At 43.1% G+C, this 20005-nt stretch overlaps 1 protein-coding gene across 4 annotated transcripts in view; it reads right to left on the minus strand.

Annotated features, from left to right (window-relative positions):
* ATP11C (ATPase phospholipid transporting 11C) overlaps nucleotides 1–20005 on the minus strand; it is a 589522-nt gene that overhangs the window by 228002 nt on the left and 341515 nt on the right. For all 4 annotated transcript variants that reach the window (XM_069212455.1, XM_069212454.1, XM_069212452.1 and 1 more), the window contains exon 12: nucleotides 2417–2614. In XM_069212455.1, the coding sequence (XP_069068556.1) occupies nucleotides 2417–2614 (198 nt within the window). The remainder of the gene's footprint in view (nucleotides 1–2416; nucleotides 2615–20005) is intronic.

Here is a 20005-nt window from a genome sequence, read left to right on the forward strand (position 1 = left end):
CAGCCTCTGTTTGCAATTTTAAAACTGCCATTTCAACCCCTTCTGCTGTGATGCCTTCCGAAAAACGTATTGGTGAAAGTCCTTTTTCACTAACAATGGTGCAGCAGATGCATCAGTGCTCAATTTGAGGAACTTTCTGGTAACCTTTGAAAAAAGCAGGTGAAAACAATTGCCAAGACAACTGGGTTATTCACCAACTGCATTTGCAGTACATTTTGTAGTACTACAAAAAGCACCACAAACTTCTCTTCACAAAACTACACATGGAGTTTACACCTCCACCTCTCCTATACTTATATGAGTGGAGATTTTTACCCCGACTGAGGTGGCTCAGCATATGTAAGTATATGTTTTAGTAGTAAATGTGGGAGAGGCAAGGGGAGTGGCTGGAAAATAAAAACATATGAATAAAAGGAAGGTGATTAAGGAAAAGTAAGGAGGTGTTTTGGGGGTAGTCAAGAAGAGGTTTTGGGAGGGCGTCAACCCAACCACAAATAAGCCTAGAGCTATTAAAAAACTGCACTTCTACAGCAACTAGAGCCAAAAATAGACCCAAAACACTAGTAAAGTACTCAAGCTCAAAGCTGGAGTATGTCTATCACCACATATGGCCAACAACTGGTATTGCAACCTTCTCCAATAGAAAATGATGGAGTTAGGGACCTAAACTAAAATATGTATTTACTACATTATCATATTTTAATAACATTTGGTTTTCAGTAATTTTTAAATGCAAAAAGTATTTTATATATGTTATTCGTATCATTACTTATAATATGAATTAATTTAATTTCATTTCACACTATTTCTTATGGGTTTTTGTTTAACTTAATACCTCAATTATTGTCCATTGGAGGGTGTTGCGCTATCAGGGGTTGACAATGTGTGATGCTAGACTTACTGCTGTGTTTTATTTTTTAGTAGTAACTTACACTTGTAGGTTATACCCTTTGTTTGAGGAGGTGAAGTCATGTAAGATACAGTTTTTCAGTAACTTTACACACAGATTTTAAGAATAGCCGACAATAGTAAAGTTACTCAAAAGTCTAAGAGTAAATTACACTTGTAAATATCCTCACAGGCTTAAGTTACCTTTGTGAATAGCCCTGAACAGCTATCCAGAACTGGGTTCCAATGATCCTGAAAATTCATCAAAAAGTTTAAAATGTCAAAGAAAAGGAAGAATTTCATTCTTGCCAAAACAGCCTCCGAAACAGTGGTTTCTGGATCTCCTTCAGCTGTCAGAGAGACAACACCAGAGATTGCCTTACACACTAAATCTCCAGGCTCTAGGACAAAATCTACTATTCCAGCTTACTATCACTGAACTTGGTTGCGTGTCTCCTGAGGTCTTACAATAAGTTTCAACAATCTATGCACTTGCTTAATGAAGCAAAGGGTCCAACTAGAGGGTTGATTTATGCCTTCCAACAGAAGATAGACCTGCATCATATATGGTAAAGTTCCATGAACCCTTCCTTTGCTAGGAGGAAGCACTGTTGTTAGGAGGAAGTAGTGTTGTTCTATTCCCCTGATCAAGTATTGTATTGTACTGTATTGTTTTGCTGCATTTATATAGCACTTACTACCCCTACATGGGGACCAAAGCGTTCACCTACATTTGTAGCAAGCTATGCCAAGTAGGGTGTGTGGTTGGAAGGCTATCACCTTTGTTTTGTGATCATATGTGCGAAGTGTTTCCATGTTGTGAGTGAGGACCACTAAGGTGTGGGTCTCGTGTTATGGAATGCAGCGAGTAGCAGTGTGGTGGAAGATGAGGTGTGAGGGATAGACTTGCAGTTTTATGGTTTTCAGGGTGTTGGTAGCTTAGAACAGTTCAGCAGGTCCCTTTGTGGTATTTCTTATGATTGTAGTGTGCTGAACTGGTTACTGCACTGGGTTGTCCAATCAGAGATTTTGTGTATAGTTGTGGTTCTTAGCTGGCATGGGTTATGGGGCATATTTTAGCCAATCTATGAATCTGGATTTCAAAGAACGGTATAAAGGAGTGTGGGAAGGTATAGATTGTTCATTGTTACATGAGAAGTTAGAGAAACTGGGAGGGGGTCCTGTTAAATATTTAATTTGATGTGTAAGCCGAAGGAGTAATTTACTGCAACATGAACATTTCCTACAGTTTTCCCCCCAAATGTTTAGTTCTGTTTATGTAGTTAGATGCATATTGTAAAAAAAAAAAAAATGCCCCCTTACATGTGTCTTATTAAATGACACTCACTAGTACCACATCCCAATGGTATTTCTAATATATCTTAATGTATTCATCAATGCCATACACAACTAAACTATAATTCATTCCATACAAAACAGTACAGTATGTTAAATATAATTCTATTCACAGGATGTATGGCGGAATAAGGTATTAACTTTATTCAGAAGGAAAGAATGGAAATCTGACCTGGCCAAGCTCTTCATTGAGGTCTGAAGTGTTAACAAGAGCACCTTCTTTTATTTCTTCATCATACATTTCTTTGTCCCAAGAAATGAAGAAGGATCCCAGAAATTTCTGCATCTCAACGGTTACGTACATGGAGACTGGGATAATGAAGTTGAAGAGAACCATGAAGGATAAGAAGTCGGTGAACATTTTCAAGATCTTAAAAAGAAAAATAATTTATGTTGTTATGGGGATACTGGTCAGGCTGGATTGCTAAACACTCAGGAAAAATGTTACCTAGGCTGGAACGTGGTACAGGTATAGTTAACACAATATAACAAAAAGTATAGATCCAAAGGATAGACAATCAATGTGAGTAACTGAATAACACTTTTGTACAAATGTGTACAACTTTGAACAGTCCAACCAAGGGGTAAATCGATCCAGACGAACAATTAAATTGACCAATAGCTTTTTAAATTCACTATACTGCAACCAAACCAAAATGCACATAATCTCACCACATATAACTCCCATCATTCGAAGATTTTCTGTGATCTCACAAATAATTCTTAGTGTATCTTATCTATACTTTGCATTTCAATACATTTGAACAAAAAATTGTGAAAAAAAATGACAAAATATAGTATCATAAGAGAAGGGGCTTTACTCTTACAAATTAGACAACATTTGTCAATAGAAAAAATAGTACAATTCAAAGGCACTTGCTTTGATTGCCATATCTGTCAGACTGATAAATAAGCAATCAATGCTCAATGAGAAATAGCTGCCATAACGCTGTATGCCAGGCGCACCAGATGTACAAATGAATCAAATAATGTATGTGGTAATCAAATACTGCGCTAAATCAGCCTGGTTGACTTGAAACGTTAAAAAAATAATGAGAAATCACAGCCAAAACTTAATTTAGCTGCTTTGGGCTGAAGATTACCCAACCAATCAATGCTAGACTGTAATGTCCGTATTCACAAAAATCTTACACTGGAGCGATTTGCAAACAGAAAAGATTAATTTAGGTTGTGTGAAATGTACACTTTCTGATGGAATTTACTATCTGCGAGTATATCTAACTTTCACCAGTCATGCATTCAGTGTAGAAAGTGGAAGCATGGGTGTCCCCAGGGAAAGGATACATAGGTCACTACTGGAAATGTGGTGAACACCCACCAAGTCGTAACTCTGTAGTTAAAGGCAGTACCAAAAAAAGGCCCAACATCCATCAAGTGGAATACTAAAAAATATTCTAATGTGGCAGGAGTAATGTAACAAAGTTCTCTTTTAGATACAAACATCTGAGAGAACACACGGGTCTCGTGATGTTTATTGGCATATGAACCCTTCAAATTCTGTAATGGAGGGCATGACATCCAGCCAAGCATTCTCTGGTGTTTATTAACGGCCATGACCCCTTCTCGCTCTTCCAAACGAAATAAATACTGCTTGAATACACTAACATAACAGAGGGGACCTAAAGAATCGCACCCATTCCTTTCAATTCTTTTATTTTCTGTGAGCAAAACAAATCCTGTGAGAAACTCAATGAACAACTACAATTGTTTTCGTTTTTCAAAACTTTCTTTGGGATTTCTAACAATATAATCATGCAGCAGATCAGCAAGCAGAAACAACATTAAGTGACAGCACATACTAAGCATTGCCACACGCTAGAACATATAGATCAGCTCCCATGTAACCAGTTTACACTATTTCATAGCATAGCAACAGTAATATTGCTGTCAGAGTATACAAAATTCATGTTTTCAATTCATTACAGTGACAAGGCATCTGAGGGTAGTGGAGTTTACAGTCCAACAAACACCAATCATTGAGTTCCTCTGTAAGTTTGGCGTCTGTCCATCTCTTGGAGATGAATTTCAACCACTGACCAAACACACCTTTTCAGCCCACAGGAAACTAAAGGCCATTAGTTAGCAACCAATACAATGCTACTCTGAATTGAGCAAGCACGAGGCACAGAGCAACAAACCAGTATCACACCTTTCTCCTATATAGCAGTGGGCAGAATCTTAATATTCAGCGGTGTATGGTATTTTCAATAATAAGTCCCAAAACCAGCCTCAGCTCAGACACCACAAGCTCCAGTATATTACGATCATTACGCATGTTCATTTCATAAACATGATCCTGATGCCGCCTTACCTTATCTTATACATTTAGTGGGAGAAATTGCGTCAATATGATGTATCGCTACAGGTGGGAGTTAAATTGTGTACACGAATTGTGCAAGCTTAAACTGTGTATTACTAGACACTTTAACATATATGTAGGTTATGCCCCATATGTCAATTGTCAGAGGGGTACCAAGGTCATGGTCCCAGTAATGTCTCATGATCATTATAGGTCTAGGGTAGTAATGGTGTACTGCTTCATATAGGAAGTATATCCTTTGACCTTCCGTCATCAGCAATTTATCAGAATTTGCAAAGTCTGAGGTTGGGCTGGAACTACCCTTCCATCCCTCCTCTCTCCCCCTCTCCCCCTCTTCCCCAGCCCCCCTGCCCCCCAGCCAAACTAGCTAATCTGGCATGTATCTAAAAAAAAAAAAACAGCAGCACCTTAATCTGTATGTCTTCACATTTTCATACATCAGTATACCCAACCTGGATGCATCTACTGACAGCAGATTCGTCATTTAATGTGTTGCCCCCATCCCCATGTCAGCAGCAGCAGCTGCAAAACGTGAAAAATACTATTAATATCATAGGTTGGTGACAGGAAGGGAGGGGGAGTGGTGTGCACTCCCCTCAGTGCATATGTGGGTTTGGCCGGCCATCTCGGCACAGCCAAACCCTCATGCGCACTGAGTTGTCCCCATCCCGAGCTGTGTTGCCGGGTTGCAGAGAGCAGGCACCAGCTCCCAGTCTGCCTGGAAGTGCAAAGGCAGGGCGCTCAGGCCAATCCTGACTCTGCTCTCATGCTCATAGCAGCATGAGACAATTGTAGGGAAACATCCAAAGGCACAAAGCATACAACTGGAGGGAAACATCCAAAAGCACACTAATGGGTAAAGATTAGGGGTAGTGCTGTTTATTGGGGGTTCAGGGATGGCTGATGTTTGGGGTGATGAGGGTTTTTTAGGGTTTACAGATGGGTGGAGTTTAGAGGTGAGGGTTTTAGAAATACCAGGCATGGGTGGAGCTTAGGGTGGTGTTTTTTAGGGTTCACAGACAAATGGAGTTCAGGGATGGGATGCATGTAGGGGTGTTGAGCTTTTTAGGCGCAGTGTAGGGCTGGTGAGTGTTTGTAAGGTTCAGTGATAGAGTTTTGTGGTGGGGAAGGGTTTTCAGTGTTCGGTAATGGGTAGAGGTTAGAGTGGTGGGGGCTTCAGGGATAGGTGGAGTCTATATGTAGAAACGTTTTTTAGGGTTCAAGGTTGCAGGAGTTTAGAGGTGATTGGGGTCTATAGAGGTCCTGAATGGGTGGTTTTCAGGAGTAGTGAGGGATTTTTAGGGTTCAGGGATGAGTGACGTTTAGGGTGGGGCAGGATTTTAAAGGATCAGGGATGTGTGGGGTTAAGTATAGAAAGGGATTTTTAGGGTTCCAGAATGGGTGGATATTAGCAGTAGTGAGGAGATTTTAGGTTAAGAGATGGGTAGAGTTTCATAGTGGAAAAGGCTTTAAGAGTTTAGGAATAGGAGAAGTTTAGAGGTCACAGATAGGGGTAGTTTAGGTGGGGTAGGCATTTTTAAAGAACAGGGATGGATTGTGTCAAGGGGAAGTAAGGGATCAGCGAATTAAAAGCATCCAAAGTAATTGCTTGACAATGTAAACGATATAGATCAAAGGACTGAACTAAGTACCTTTGACAAAAAAATGTTTCTGAAAGACCTGAAACTATTTAATTTACACCTTTGAAAATAAGCATGGCAAAGCCAATTTCGATAGAAAGACTTTCTATGAATTGTTTTTTATGAAATGGTAAATGCCATTCATCCTGAAAACGTACATTAAAACATTTAGATGACATGGTTTTTCAGAAATGGTATTCCATTAAATTGTTTTTCTATGAAATCACATACAACCTCTATATATACCTGTGAAGCACTACCATCTTACATCAACAGATCAGCGGCTACACGCTACGGCCTGCTGCCAAATTTAAGGAAGATTATCTTGTTTCTGCCTCAGCCAGCAATGAAGCTGGTGGTGCAATGCTCAGTGTTAAGCAGAATAGATTACTGTAGTGCACTTTTGCTGGGAGTTTCTGATTATCTACTCAATAGACTTGACAAGGTTCGAAGAATGGTATCGAAGCTTGCACTTAACAAATCCAGATTTGACTCTGCCTTAAGCACCTTAAGAGAATTACACTGGTTACCAGTTAAAGAAAGAATTGTTTTTAAAGCAATGTGTGTAGTTTTTAAAGCTCTAAATGGTACTGGTCCAACACTTTTGAGGAATACGTTTTGTCATTATAGGCTACAGAGGCGGCTACGGTCTCCGTCAGCAAAACTACTAGTGTACCAAGCTTCAGGAAAGTAAGGTCTGGAGGTAGATCTTTCCAGGTGAATGCTGCTCAGCTATGTAATACTTTGGCATATTTTCTTACAACGGCCAGAAATCTGTATAGCTTTAGGAGGAACTTAAAAACTTGGCTCTTCCGTAGGTAAAAGTAGGAGATGAGGTAAACAGGTAGCTAAAGTTTTGGCTAGTTCTATTTGATACAGGCAGTTTGCTAGTGCCAAACAAGATACCTGTGAGGTGAACACAGTGCTTTATAAATGCTTGTTAATAATAATAATATTAATCTTGCCTACGCTATCCATCCATCAACAAGAGGGGCAAAGAGGGCCAAATGACAATGTGGTCCTCCGAATCCTCGAGTATGGGGATAATATGCAGGTTCACTATGTTGTGTGGCACGTGTGCCAATTGGATAATTAGGTATTGATCACCCTCAATTGCCATGTGAGTCTGACAGCCAGATAGGATGTCTGCCAGAAGAAAAAGTCATGACTCTAATCAGTGCATAAGCCAGATAAAGTACTATATGGTTTCAGTTGTTGTGGCAGACACATTTCACTCAAATATACCAATGTGCTATCTCAGAGACATAGACAGGCCACATTTCCTATTTCCCACTTTCAGCTCACATGGTATTTCTGAGTGTTACTGAGAGTGGTTCTATTACCTAGGCGAAAATGATATACCTCTTGGATACCTTTTTCTAAAGTGCAGCTCTAAGATATCCACCTTCTGCCTTAACCTGGCTTTTGTTGCCATGTACAACACCCTGATCTACCTAGTGAATTAAGATCCAAAGTTAAACCGGTTTACAGTGTGGGAAAAGAATTCACAGCTTATTGTATCAAAGGTCTTCTCAATATCAGGGAAGGCCAAAGCTAAACATCCTCACTGAAAAATATATGGAAGTGAGTCAGACAATGGAGATTAAGCATAATCTACAACGTCTATGTGTAGACAACACTGATTTACAAGACCCATTGAGATGGAGTTACAAATAAACTCCTAAAAACGTCTCTTTGATGGGATGAGATGCTTGGCTGCCCTACCTGGTATAGTGGTCAGAAGCCTGGAAGGTGTCACAAAACAACTGACCTTTGACTGGGGAGTAAGAATGTAACCTGCTACTTTCCTTGACTGGGTAAAGTAACTTGCAAGGAAGACTGAGTGAAAGACTCATTATACGTTTGTAGACCAATGAACTTGTCTGCACACAAGCGAGGTCCTTGGTGAAATCATCTCTAAAGCGGCAGCTATTGGTATAAGACCTCTCAAATTATTTCCCAGGTCAAATAGCTTGGGTGAATTTTGAGCAGTATTTCTATTCTAAGCTCCATGTACAGAGCAAAATTTGCATTTAGAACTTTGCTGATATCTCTCGGTTTCCACCCTTGAAAATATCAATATACACTGAGCTAAGAAGTGTTGAAAAGATCAGGAGGAACCTTGCAGTATCTCGAGTATGGCCTTAGCAGCTGGGCCATTTTCTGTTGCCCAATCACAAGACACCTATCCCAGAATACTGTAGAATTCAGGCCTGTCTCAGAATATGGGATGGTATGTATACACTGACAGGTATAACAGTATTGGTAATACTTATGGATTTACTGCATGCCTAGTAGTTGCAATCAGTCTTTTCCTTTTGAAAGTCTTTATGAGGAAGTCTTTAGGTGATCAGGTTAGTAGTCTGACAAACATGAATGTTATCCTTGTGGGTTAGAGCTGTATGGGTCATGGAGAAGAGAAGGGAGAGTACATCAGTGTCCATGTAGTTTCTAATTCTCTTCTCACTTCCACCACTGTATATAAACCTCCCAGTGTAATCCCAGGATGTCTGCAGTCCCTTCAAGTCCCACTTGCCAGCAGAACAGACTGGAGAGCCCATTAGTGACCCTGTGGCTGACACTATATCATGATGCAGTAACAGCACAATTCTTCTCCAAGAACCCAGCTACCTCTCTTATCACTCGCTAAGTGTCCTTTTTCCCTGCATAAAGATCCCTGCCTTTTGGCTAGATTCGCGCTACACAAATACCAGATACATACTTGCATATACTGTGTCTTTTTGCTGACTGCCAGGCACCCCTGTTTGACATAGAGGGTGAAGGGGAAAGTCACATCCCTGGGATACTCACCTCTGATCTTTACTGTCCCACCTGTTGGGGAAAGGCCAGACAACTGTGCATCAACTCTGGTGATTTATTCCAATTTCCTTGTTCCTTGGTAGCCCCTCTCGTTCCTGGACTGAGTGACCGATGACCTCAGGCTAGGGAGCACCGTAAGATTCATGGGCCCTGTGTTCTGTGAAATGTTGGGAAAGTACTGGAAAGTACCACACTGTTGTTCTACCCCCAACTCTGAACAAGGTCCATATAGGCCTTATTGTTGGCAGGACTGGCTGTCATACTAACTTATTCATATTGCCACTCCAACCATGGGAACCAGTGATGCCAATCATGAAGCTACTTGGTGGTGGTCAATAATTAGAGACACTTTGGGATTTTGGATTTGGCTAGCAAGACAGTTGGATGGCAAATATCTTTGATGAAAGTTCATTGAAATCTCTTCACAAACGTAAACTTTATGTTCATGGTCAGAAAAAATGTATCACCCTATAGACGTGAGAGCCTGTAAAAATGAAGTAACATGAAAGAATCCCACAGAGCTATTTAACAAATGATTCACTGGTTTATATACACATCATTGATCACCAAGGCTAATATTGGAATGCCAATAAAATGTTGTTGTCAAACAGTTTTAAAGAGCATTGACATTTGGGAAAACACAAGATCATACTACATATATGAAAAAGCCTTTGGGTCTTGAAACAACTTTTGTCCTGAAGACTCCACTAACATCAAGCGGAAAAGCGTGGACATATTTAAAGTGCCTTTTATTGTAATGCAAGCTTTAGCTGGTGACTATTTCTTGGCTTTGAATAGGACATTACAGTGCATTTCACTAAGATTTGTGATGAGTATTTCTCAGGGTACATACAGATTGTAAGGTGACAACACCACCATGCACTGTTTACGTAGGGGCAGATAGAGGTGATGGAGTTCAGGTCCACACTCTAGAACAGATAAGGACTTTATCTTCAGTTTCATTCCTCGTATTCTTTTGTTTATTTTTGTCAACTTGACACCAATGATGAGAAATACAGGTGTAAGGCTATTATCATGACCAAGACTCATGTGGCGTTATTCCAGTGAGGTGATTACTTACTTTTTTTAACTTATTTTTATTTACTCTATAATAGAATAAAACTGTTAAACATCTATTAAAATCCCCAGTTACAAACTGTGTCCAGCACTATGCCAGAACACATTGTCCCTTTGGACTCATTTGAAGATTGGATTCAACAGAGTAATGGTGCATTGGAATGTTGGTGTAATTTCTGCTAATAGCTATTTTTGGTGAACCCTTTTTATTTGGCAGATGTTAAGTTACACAGGATACCACCTACATAAAACAGGGATGTCCAAAGTCCAAGAGGGCCCATCCCAGATTATCAGGATAACCATACAAAATGAATCAAAGCAGAACAGAACTAATTAACAAAACTGGAGGTTATCCTGAAAGTCTAACATTGAAATTATCCTTACGGGTCCACAGAGGTTTTTTCAATCAATCAATCAATTTTTATTTTCATGATTTGGAACTCCGAAGAGATCCACATGAATAATGATACAAATCCATATAAATACATAATAAAAGGACACGCTTTTCTAAAAAAAAAAAAAAACAGAACCATATAAATGCATAATAAAATAGTACATTTTTAAAAAGAACACAAAAGATCAGAATATCTGCAGAAAAGCTTGAAAAAAATTAAAAATCCTATAACAAAATCTTTCATTACGAGGAGTATAGCATAAGTCTAAGGCCTCTCTATAAGATCTAATATTTAGCCACAAAAAGAGGGGTTTCAGCCATATTTTCCTTTGTGCGGCTAAAGCGGGACAGACAAATAAAACGTGGCACAAATCACAGGAGTTAGTAGAACCATCCCACTTGGAAGTAAGGTCCCTCAGCGGTAGTCCATCAAGTCTGATCATGATTCAAAATCACCTCACACCATGTGGTAGCTTCCAGGACAGGTAAGGTTGCACCAATTTCATAGCTACAGAATTGATTAACTTCTCAAGACCTCTTCTATGGCAACATGCATTGAGGTCCATTAAAAAGCCTTTGGACCATGTCACTATCTCCAAGATTTTTTTTAAAGTTATTTATGAAGGGTACTGAAAGACTGAGGTTCGAGTCCAGCTCTACGGGCCGAAGAGCATGGGTGTAGTTTCTGAAAAACCTGGATTTTTCTCTCAAATTGTTAAAGATTTCATTGAAGGCCAGGTTTCTCAGCGTAAGTTCCTTGCTATGGATAAGGCTATGTGTCCTAATTACGGCTGCGAGGCCTTGCACAAAAATATTCTTAATGCCTAATTCAAGTCTTAGCGCTGCCCCTTGGGTTGAGTGATTACAAGAGGCCATGCGCCTTAGAATATGGCCTTCTGTGTTGTCAAGGAAATCCCATTTGTGTATGTCTATACATTCTATCGCATATAAGAGAGTAGTTGGAATCTTAACCTAATATGCAGACAATAAGTGCAAGAAGTGACGTTTACCATTTGCATTACAGAAAGCCTCCATACCTTGGGTGTGTGAAATAGCCTTATTAGTATTATTGTGAATATGGTCTTGCTCATTTATTGAGGCAGAAAAGATCTTACCCAAAAACCAATATGTATCTAATTGTCCCAACTTATGTTGACCCAGAACCCAGGGGTTACAGATTTTCCTTCTGTTTTTTTTCCTGGAGAAGCATACAACCTGAGACTTCGATGTATTGATTCTTAAGTGTAAAGATTTAGAGCGGCCAGGTGTTGATTTAGGCCTTTTGGGGTAAGATCGAACACAACTATGTCATCCGTGTATAATAAGCATACGATTGGCCGACCACCCACCACGAGTGTAGCCAAAACCACTCCAAAGGTTTTTAGGGAGATCATGAATATAAAGGGAGAAAAGCAGTGGGGCCAATAAACATCCCTGTTTCAGGCTGTTTTTGGTTGAAAATTTTGAAGCCAATCCCTGCTTTCCACCCATGAGGATTTTACACCAGGTCGAAGAGTGCAGGGCGATCACCAATCGCAGGAGACAAGGCTGAACCCCTAATTCTTGAAGTTTCTTCCACAGGATTTTCCTATCCACTCTATCAAATGCTGTGGAATAATCAATAAATGCAGCGTACAATGTTACCCCCGTAGTCTGGACATATTTGTCAATTATAGTTTGCATTATGAGAATATTATCTAAAGTATTATGGGCCTTTCTGAAGCCTGCCTGTTCCAATGGAAGAATACCATTTTCCTCAACCCAATCGGTTAGTTGCAGTAAGATGCTTTTCGCAAATATCTTTCCTGTTGCACCTAATAAGGCAATTTGTCTGTAATTTGACGGTACTGTTCTATCTCCCTTTTTATGTAGAGGACGTATTATACTACCCGTCCATGATTCCGGGATATTACCATGGGCATAGCAGGCGCCAAATACTGGATAAAGAAGTTTTGCCCAAAGCAAAGGCTCCCTTTTAATTAGAGTCATCGGAACCTCATCGGGGCCCATGGCGCCCGATGAGCGCATTGAAGTTATAATCCCTTCTAATTCAGCCACAGTAGGAGCACCTGTATTGTCCATTTCTCCCCCTCCATTTAATACTATTACCTCTCTCCCACGGTCAGCACATCTGTTTTCAGCGTAAAGGACTTGGATATACAACTTCCATTCTTCCTCTGCTATCGGAGGGCAAATAGAGTTTTACAGTTTCCGCACCCCTCTGAGATGATAGCCCAGAATTTACTGTGGTTTCTCTTTACGGCTGCTTCCCTCAATGCGATCCACTTATAATCCTCTTCTTTTCTTCGGACCGCCAGTTTCAGCCGCGTCCTTCTTCTTTTAAGATGTATTATTTTCCTACTCATTTCCTTAGAATTATGCTCCAGCTGTCGCCTTACTAACTTATTTATTTCTCTATTCAGATTCATGATAGGCAGCTGAGCTTTTTTGATTCCAGATGTACTACGCTCAAGCTGCTTACGCGTAATAATGTAACTCATTAAGTTGGGAAAATGTGTTAAAGCGTATTTTCCCCAAACCTGCATAGTTCCAAAAAGGTTTTCCAACAATGGCTTAATCAATGTTATTTTGAGCTGTCGACCAAAACATTTTCCTATTTTGTTCCGTTAATTGAAGGGTTTGTGCCTTTTATAGACCATGGATCTATGGCCCCTAACTGTAATTTTAAGGTAAGTTTTAGAATCATGTGGTCACTGTACAGGGTATTTATTATTCCCATATCTTCGACTCTTTGAGCGATGTTGTATGAGGTACAAATATAGTCTATAATAGAGTCATTCTTGACAGACTTATGTGTGAAAGCTGCAGGCAAATCCGAATAGAAGCGCCCATTCAGAATAATACTGCTCCAAGACCTCAAACTTTTCTCTCTTTTGTCTGTCCTAATTCTAGGAGGGAATAGGAAAGGTGGACTATTCAGTGCTTTTTCCCTGTCTGGGTCACAAAAGATGTGGAGCGAGGAATTAGAAATTTTACAGTTTAAGTCCACCATTATAATTAAGTTGGCAGAATTTCTTATAGCACAGACGTGTTTGAGCTATTGTTGCAGAATATTATCGAATTCCTTTTCAGGGGGGATATATGCATTTACAATATTCAAGGGAAATTTTCCAGCCTTCTCCCCCCTAACATGTACTCACACTATTTTAAAAAGATTTCTAGTCCGGGGAGGCTATCAAATTCCCAGTTATATCTCACTTAAAAGCATGGCAATACCCCCTTTAGCACGCCCTTTTTTGGAGAGGAATGCTTTTTTACTTAGAACCGTGTAACCCGGGCATGAGAAGTCATTTAAACACCAGGTCTTTTGAATGCAAATCAGGTCGATCTTCATTGAACACAAGTGTTGGACTTTTGCTTATGCAGGGTCATCCCAAATCTTTTTGCCTCCTGCCTCCTATTTTTTCTGACCTGTTGCTGTTGGCTTTTGAACTCTGAGCACTTTACCACTGCTAACCAGTGCTAAAGTGCATATGCTCTCTGTGTAAATTGTATGTAATTGGTTTATCCATGATTGGCCTATTTGATTTACTAGTAAGTCCCTAGTAAGGTGCACTAGAGGTGCCAGGGCCTGTAAATCAAATGCTACTAGTGGACCTGCAGCACTGGTTGTGCCACCCACATAAGTAGCTCTGTAATCATGTCCCAGACCTGCCACTGCAGTGTCTGTGTGTGTATGTTTACACTGTAAATTCAACTTGGCAAGTGTACCCACTTGCCAGGCCTAAACCTTCCCTTTTCTTACATGTTAGGCACCCCTAAGGTAGGCCCTAGGTAGCCCCAAGGGCAGGGTGCAGTGTATGGATAAGGTAGGACATATAGTAATGTGGTTTATATGTCCTGACAGTGGAATACTGCCAACTTCGTTTTTCACTGTTGCAAGGCCTGTCTCTCTCATAGGATAATATGGGGGCTACCTTTAAATATGATTAAAGTGTAGATTCCCCTAGAGAGTAGATGGACATGTGGAGTTTGGGGTCCCTGAACTCACAATTTAAAAGTACATCTTTTAGTAAAGTTGGTTTTAAGATTGTGCGTTTGAAAATGCCACTTTTAGAAAGTGAGCATTTTCTTGCTTAAACCATTCTGTGACTCTGCCTTGTTTGTGGATTCCCTGTCTGGGTCAGTTTGACAGTTGGGTTGTTTTTCACCCCACACTAGACAGTGACACAAAGGGAACTGGGGTGTAACCTGCATTTCCTGATTAGCCATCTCTACTAGGAGGGAGGGGTGGAGTGGTCACTCTCATCTGAAAGGACTGTGCCTGCCTCTGACAATGCAGACTCCAACCCCCTGGTGTGTGTCTGAGGCCTTGCCTGGGCAAGGCAGGATTTCACAAGTAGGTGTGAGTCCCCTTTGAAGAAAGGTGACTTCAAAGACTAAAATGGGTATAAGAAGGGCACCCAAATCTACAGACTTTAGAAACACTTCTGGAACCAAGAGGAACCTCTGCCTGGAGAAGAGCTGATAGCTGAGGAAGAAGTGCTGCCCTGCCTGTGACTGTGCTTAGTGGAGCTTTTCTGCAGTGCTGCTTCTGCCAGAGTAAGAGGACAAAGACTGGACTTTGTGTGCCTTCCATCTTGTGAAGAAATCTCCAAGGGCTTGAGTTAGAGCTTGCCTCCTGTTGTTTGAAGTCTCAGGGACAGCAAAGACTTCTCTCTGCCAGCACATGGAGTTTCTGGAGAGACTCCTGCTCTGACAAGTGGTGCCCTATCCAGTCCCTGGGCCCTTGAAAGGAAAGCTGGTGGAAATCCAAGGAAATCGACTTCGGACGACTCCGGACCGACGCCGCTGCTGAATCCGGTGACGCCGCCTGCACCCGACGCCGTAACCTTCGCTGGAACGCGTCACTCTTCGCAGGCCCGACGCCGCTGCAGCCCCGCTGAAGTCCGCGACTCCGTGGAAGTCGCCGCACTACGTCGTGACCGACGCCGCTCGAAGTGCGCGGATTCAACGTTTCGCACAGACGCCGAGATCCCCGACTTCGCGCATCGGCTTGTTTTCACTCTTCACCAAAGGTACTGTACTTGGGGGTCTACACGACTCTGTGTCCGGCGCCGCTGGTGTCAGCTTGTTGGGAACAACTCCGTCACGACGCAGTGTTAACATCTCATTGAAGCATTTTTGTTTCTAAGCGCTATTTTTTGAGTTTAATCTTTAAAAATTCATAACTTGACTTGTGAATGTTGGATTTTTGTCGTTTTGGTCTTGTTTTGTTTAGATAAATATTTCTTATTTTTCTAAACTGGTGTTGTGTCATTTTGTAGTGTTTTCATTAAGTTACTGTGTGTGTTGGTACAAATACTTTACACCTAGCACTCTGAAGTTAAGCCTACTGCTCTGCCAAGCTACCAAGGGCGTAAGCAGGGGTTAGCTGAGGGTGATTCTCTTTTACCCTGACTAGAGTGAGGGTCCTTGCTTGAACAGGGGGTAACCTGACTGTCAACCAAAGACCCCATTTCTAACATTGGTGATCAGCGGTTGGGATTTGGACTTGTATTTGTACTTGACATACAGTGATTAAGTGTACACTACTGTTTTGAGCTCAGACCACTACGTGACCACATACTACTTGTCTTGTGATTCTGCTTTTTGTTCTCTGATGTCCTCCTGGAAGTATTGCTAATATTTTTGGACTTTGGTTTTTGGTTGTGAAGCCTTTGCAGAATGGAAGTAAATTTCTGGCACCTATTTATGTATAAAAAGTGGCAGTTTAAAGCATTCTGCATGTAAAGAGGACTGGCTGTGAACATGAAATCCAGAAGGGAGGATCTTGAGTCAGCCCTGTTTCAGTATGAATTGAAACGTTGTCAGGCAACACCACCAAATGAGTCTGAGGAGGATAACTACTCTGAGGAGGAGGACTACTCTGAGGAGGAGGGCAGTGGCCCTGAGGAGGGAACAGAAAGAGATTATTGGCTCCTAGCTTGAATCCGGAGTCTGGAAGAGCTAGATGCAGAGCTTGAGAGGGCTGAGGAGAAGAGAGCCTTAGACCTGGAAAAAGAAAGGATTACAGCTCAAGAGCTGAGCTGTGAAGAGCTGAAGCTGGAGGCCATGAGGGCTGAGTCCAGTTCAGATGGTGGCAGCAAAAATCTTGTATCCAGTACTGCTAAAGAAGTGCACATGCCCATAGATGTAGTGCCCTACTTGAAGGAGGGAGTTAACACACGCCAGGAGGTTCAGGGGTATGAGGTAGCTCCAGTGATGCACAGGGTCCCTGAAGTGGATTGGGGAACTGGCATGGGGAGTCATATTCCTACTGGTGGGAGGGACACTCTACTGACTCTAGTTGAGAGTGACAGGGAGAGGGGTTCCCCCCAGGTAGAAGTCCTGGTTATGGAGTGTGAAGACATCCCAGAAGAGTGTGGGTTGAGTGTCAGGGACAGTCAGGTACTGTCTCACCAGTCTCAGGAGGGTGATGTGGGGTGCTTTTTCAAAGCAGAGTCACTGGATGGTTGGGTGAAGGGTACTTTCGTTAATGCATGTAAGGGGTTGAGTGATGTAATTGCTAGAGAGCATATGTCTAGTCCTTATTTTCCAGAGCTACGCCAACACCAGGTGGAGTGTGAGTTCTCTGACCCCAGGGAGCCGACAATGGAGGCAGACCTCTTGGTGAGTACCAGAGAGTCTGAAGAGGCATTTGGGGGGGGCTCCTGAGAGGAGTGGTCTAGGTATTTCCCAACCAGGTGAGGTAGGGAAGGATTGTAGTGTCCCAGGTAGGTCCCAGTGTAGTGGGATGGGTGAGGGACCCCATGTCCAGTCTCTGAGGAGAGGGAATGGGGATGGGCTGAGGTCCAAGGTGCCCAAGATCCGGTCCCAGGTCCTGGAGGGTTCCATGAGGGAACACCAGGAGGGGAGCCTAGCCTGTACCATAGGGCCATCTGTTGAGGGAGATCCCACAGTGTCAGGAGAACTTGGGGGAGGCGGCTGTAGCCAGCGTCCCACCAGTTCTGGTGTCTGGCAGTACCACTCCTAGTGAGGGGGTGCAGAAGTCCAGACAGAGGGTTGAGAGGGGGTTGCGGACCCCAGTGGAGAACCTGGAGGGTCAGCTCTGAGAGCAGAGCCCCCCAGGAATGACCTCGGTGAGACCATTTCTGGGTTGGGGGGAATCCAGACTCTGTCAGATGGGCAGAGGTCAGGAGACCTGCGCCAGCCAGACTCTTGTGTGGCCTTGGGGACAGTGTGTCCCTTGAGGGGGGTAGGTGTGCGCCCCTGGAAGTCCTGGTGTGCCAGGCAGTGGTTCAACCGCAGGGTGGTGACCCTGGGTTGGATGACCAGGTTCAGAGGGTAAACTCTAACCTGGTGGGGGGTAGGTATGCCCCCCAGAAAGTCCTGGGTTGCCAGGCAATGGTCCAGTCTGAGGGTACAGACCCTGGACTGGAAGACCAGGTTCAGGGTGCCCCCCCTGACCTGGAGGAAGGGGCTACTGCTAACAGTGCCAATCCCATGTTGTCTTCTGAGGGGGCCACTCCTAGTTGGGGGGTGCAGGACCCCAGAAGGGAGGGCAGGGGGAGGGAAGCCTCACCCCTGGCCCTAGTCCAACCTGAAGGTACAGACCCCAGGTTGGAGGACCAGTTGCAGGTTAACATCCCTGCACTGGTGGAAGAATAGTGCAGGACTGCGTCTACAAGCACCCTGACAGTTTTTTACTCTGGGGGTGCCGCTTCTGCAGGGAGGGTACAGAGCCCCAGAGGGGAGGACCAGGGTCAGGTTGTCATCCCTGACCTGGTGGAAGAGAGAGTGGTCAAGGGGTGCCAGGCATCTGGGGCTACTGCCCCCCACTCTCCGCAGTCACAGTGCTTGGAGAGGCCTGAGGTCGGGCTCTCATCCCTGACAGTTGTCTGGGGCCACTGTGGCTTGCTGTCCTGGTGGACAGAGTTGCCCCTGGGGGGGGAGGGGGAAGAGGGGGGGGAGAGAGTCACACCCCGGGGGTGGAGTGGGCAACACCACTGTGTTGGCCCTGGTGGTGCTATCTGGCCATTGGGATACCTCTGTGAGCAAAGTAAAGTTAGGTGCTGCACAGATGGTGTCTGCAGATGTGGAGAAGGGTTCCCCATGGGTTAGCTTAGTGGGCCCTGAGAGTATGGACAGAGGGATCCAACTGGAGTCAGGAAGGCGTAGAACTGGAACATGCCCCTGCTGTTGTGGGCCTGCGTCCTTGTTCTATCGCCCCAATCAGGGAAGTACATCAAGGTATTGATTGTTCTCCCCTGGCTTTAGGCTGGTAGGGGGTCGTGTTGGACTTTTGCTTATGCAGGGTCATCCCAAATCTTTTTGCCTCCTGCCTCCTATTTTTTCTGACCTGTCGCTGTTGGCTTTTGATCTCTGAGCACTTTACCACTGCTAACCACTGCTAAAGTGCATATGCTCTCCGTGTAAATTGTATGTAATTGGTTTATCCATGATTGGCCTATTTGATTTACTAGTAAGTCCCTAGTAAGGTGCACTAGAGGTGCCAGGGCCTGTAAATCAAATGCTACTAGTGGGCCTGCAGCACTGGTTGTGCCACCCACATAAGTAGCTCTGTAATCATGTCCCAGACCTGCCACTGCAGTGTCTCTGTGTGTATTTTTACACTGTAAATTCGACTTGGCAAGTGTACCCACTTGCCAGGCCTAAACCTTCCCTTTTCTTACATGTTAGGCACCCCTAAGGTAGGCCCTAGCTAGCCCCAGGGGCAGGGTGCAGTGTATGGATAAGGTAGGACATATAGTAATGTGGTTTATATGTCCGGACAGTGAAATACTGGCAACTTCGTTTTTCACTGTTGCAAGGCCTGTCTCTCTCATAGGATAATATGGGGGCTACCTTTAAATATGATTAAAGTGTAGATTCCCCTAGAGAGTAGATGGACATGTGGAGTTTGGGGTCCCTGAACTCACAATTTAAAAATACATCTTTTAGTAAAGTTGATTTTAAGATTGTGCGTTTGAAAATGCCACTTTTAGAACGTGAGCATTTTCTTGCTTAAACCATTCTGTGACTCTGCCTGGTTTGTGGATTCCCTGTCTGGGTCAGTTTAACAGTTGGGTTGTTTTTCACCCCACACTAGACAGTGACACAAAGGGAGCTGGGGTGTAACCTGCATTTCCTGATTGGCCATCTCTGCTAGGAGGGAGGGGTGGAGTGGTCACTCTCATCTGAAAGGACTGTGCCTGCCTCTGACAATGCAGACTCCAACCCCCTGGTGTGTGTCTGAGGCCTTGCCTGGGCAAGGCAGGATTTCACAAGTAGGTGTGAGTCCCCTTTGAAGAAAGGTGACTTCAAAGACTAAAATGGGTATAAGAAGGGCACCCAAATCTACAGACTTTAGAAACACTTCTAGAACCAAGAGGAACCTCTGCCTGGAGAAGAGCTGATAGCTGAGGAAGAAGTGCTGCCCTGTCTGTGACTGTGCTTTGTGGAGCTTTTCTGCAGTGCTGCTTCTGCCAGAGTAAGAGGACAAAGACTGGACTTTGTGTGCCTTCC

Source organism: Pleurodeles waltl, chromosome 2_1 (genome assembly GCF_031143425.1).
Source record: "Pleurodeles waltl isolate 20211129_DDA chromosome 2_1, aPleWal1.hap1.20221129, whole genome shotgun sequence".
Classification (NCBI taxonomy): domain Eukaryota; kingdom Metazoa; phylum Chordata; class Amphibia; order Caudata; family Salamandridae; genus Pleurodeles; species Pleurodeles waltl.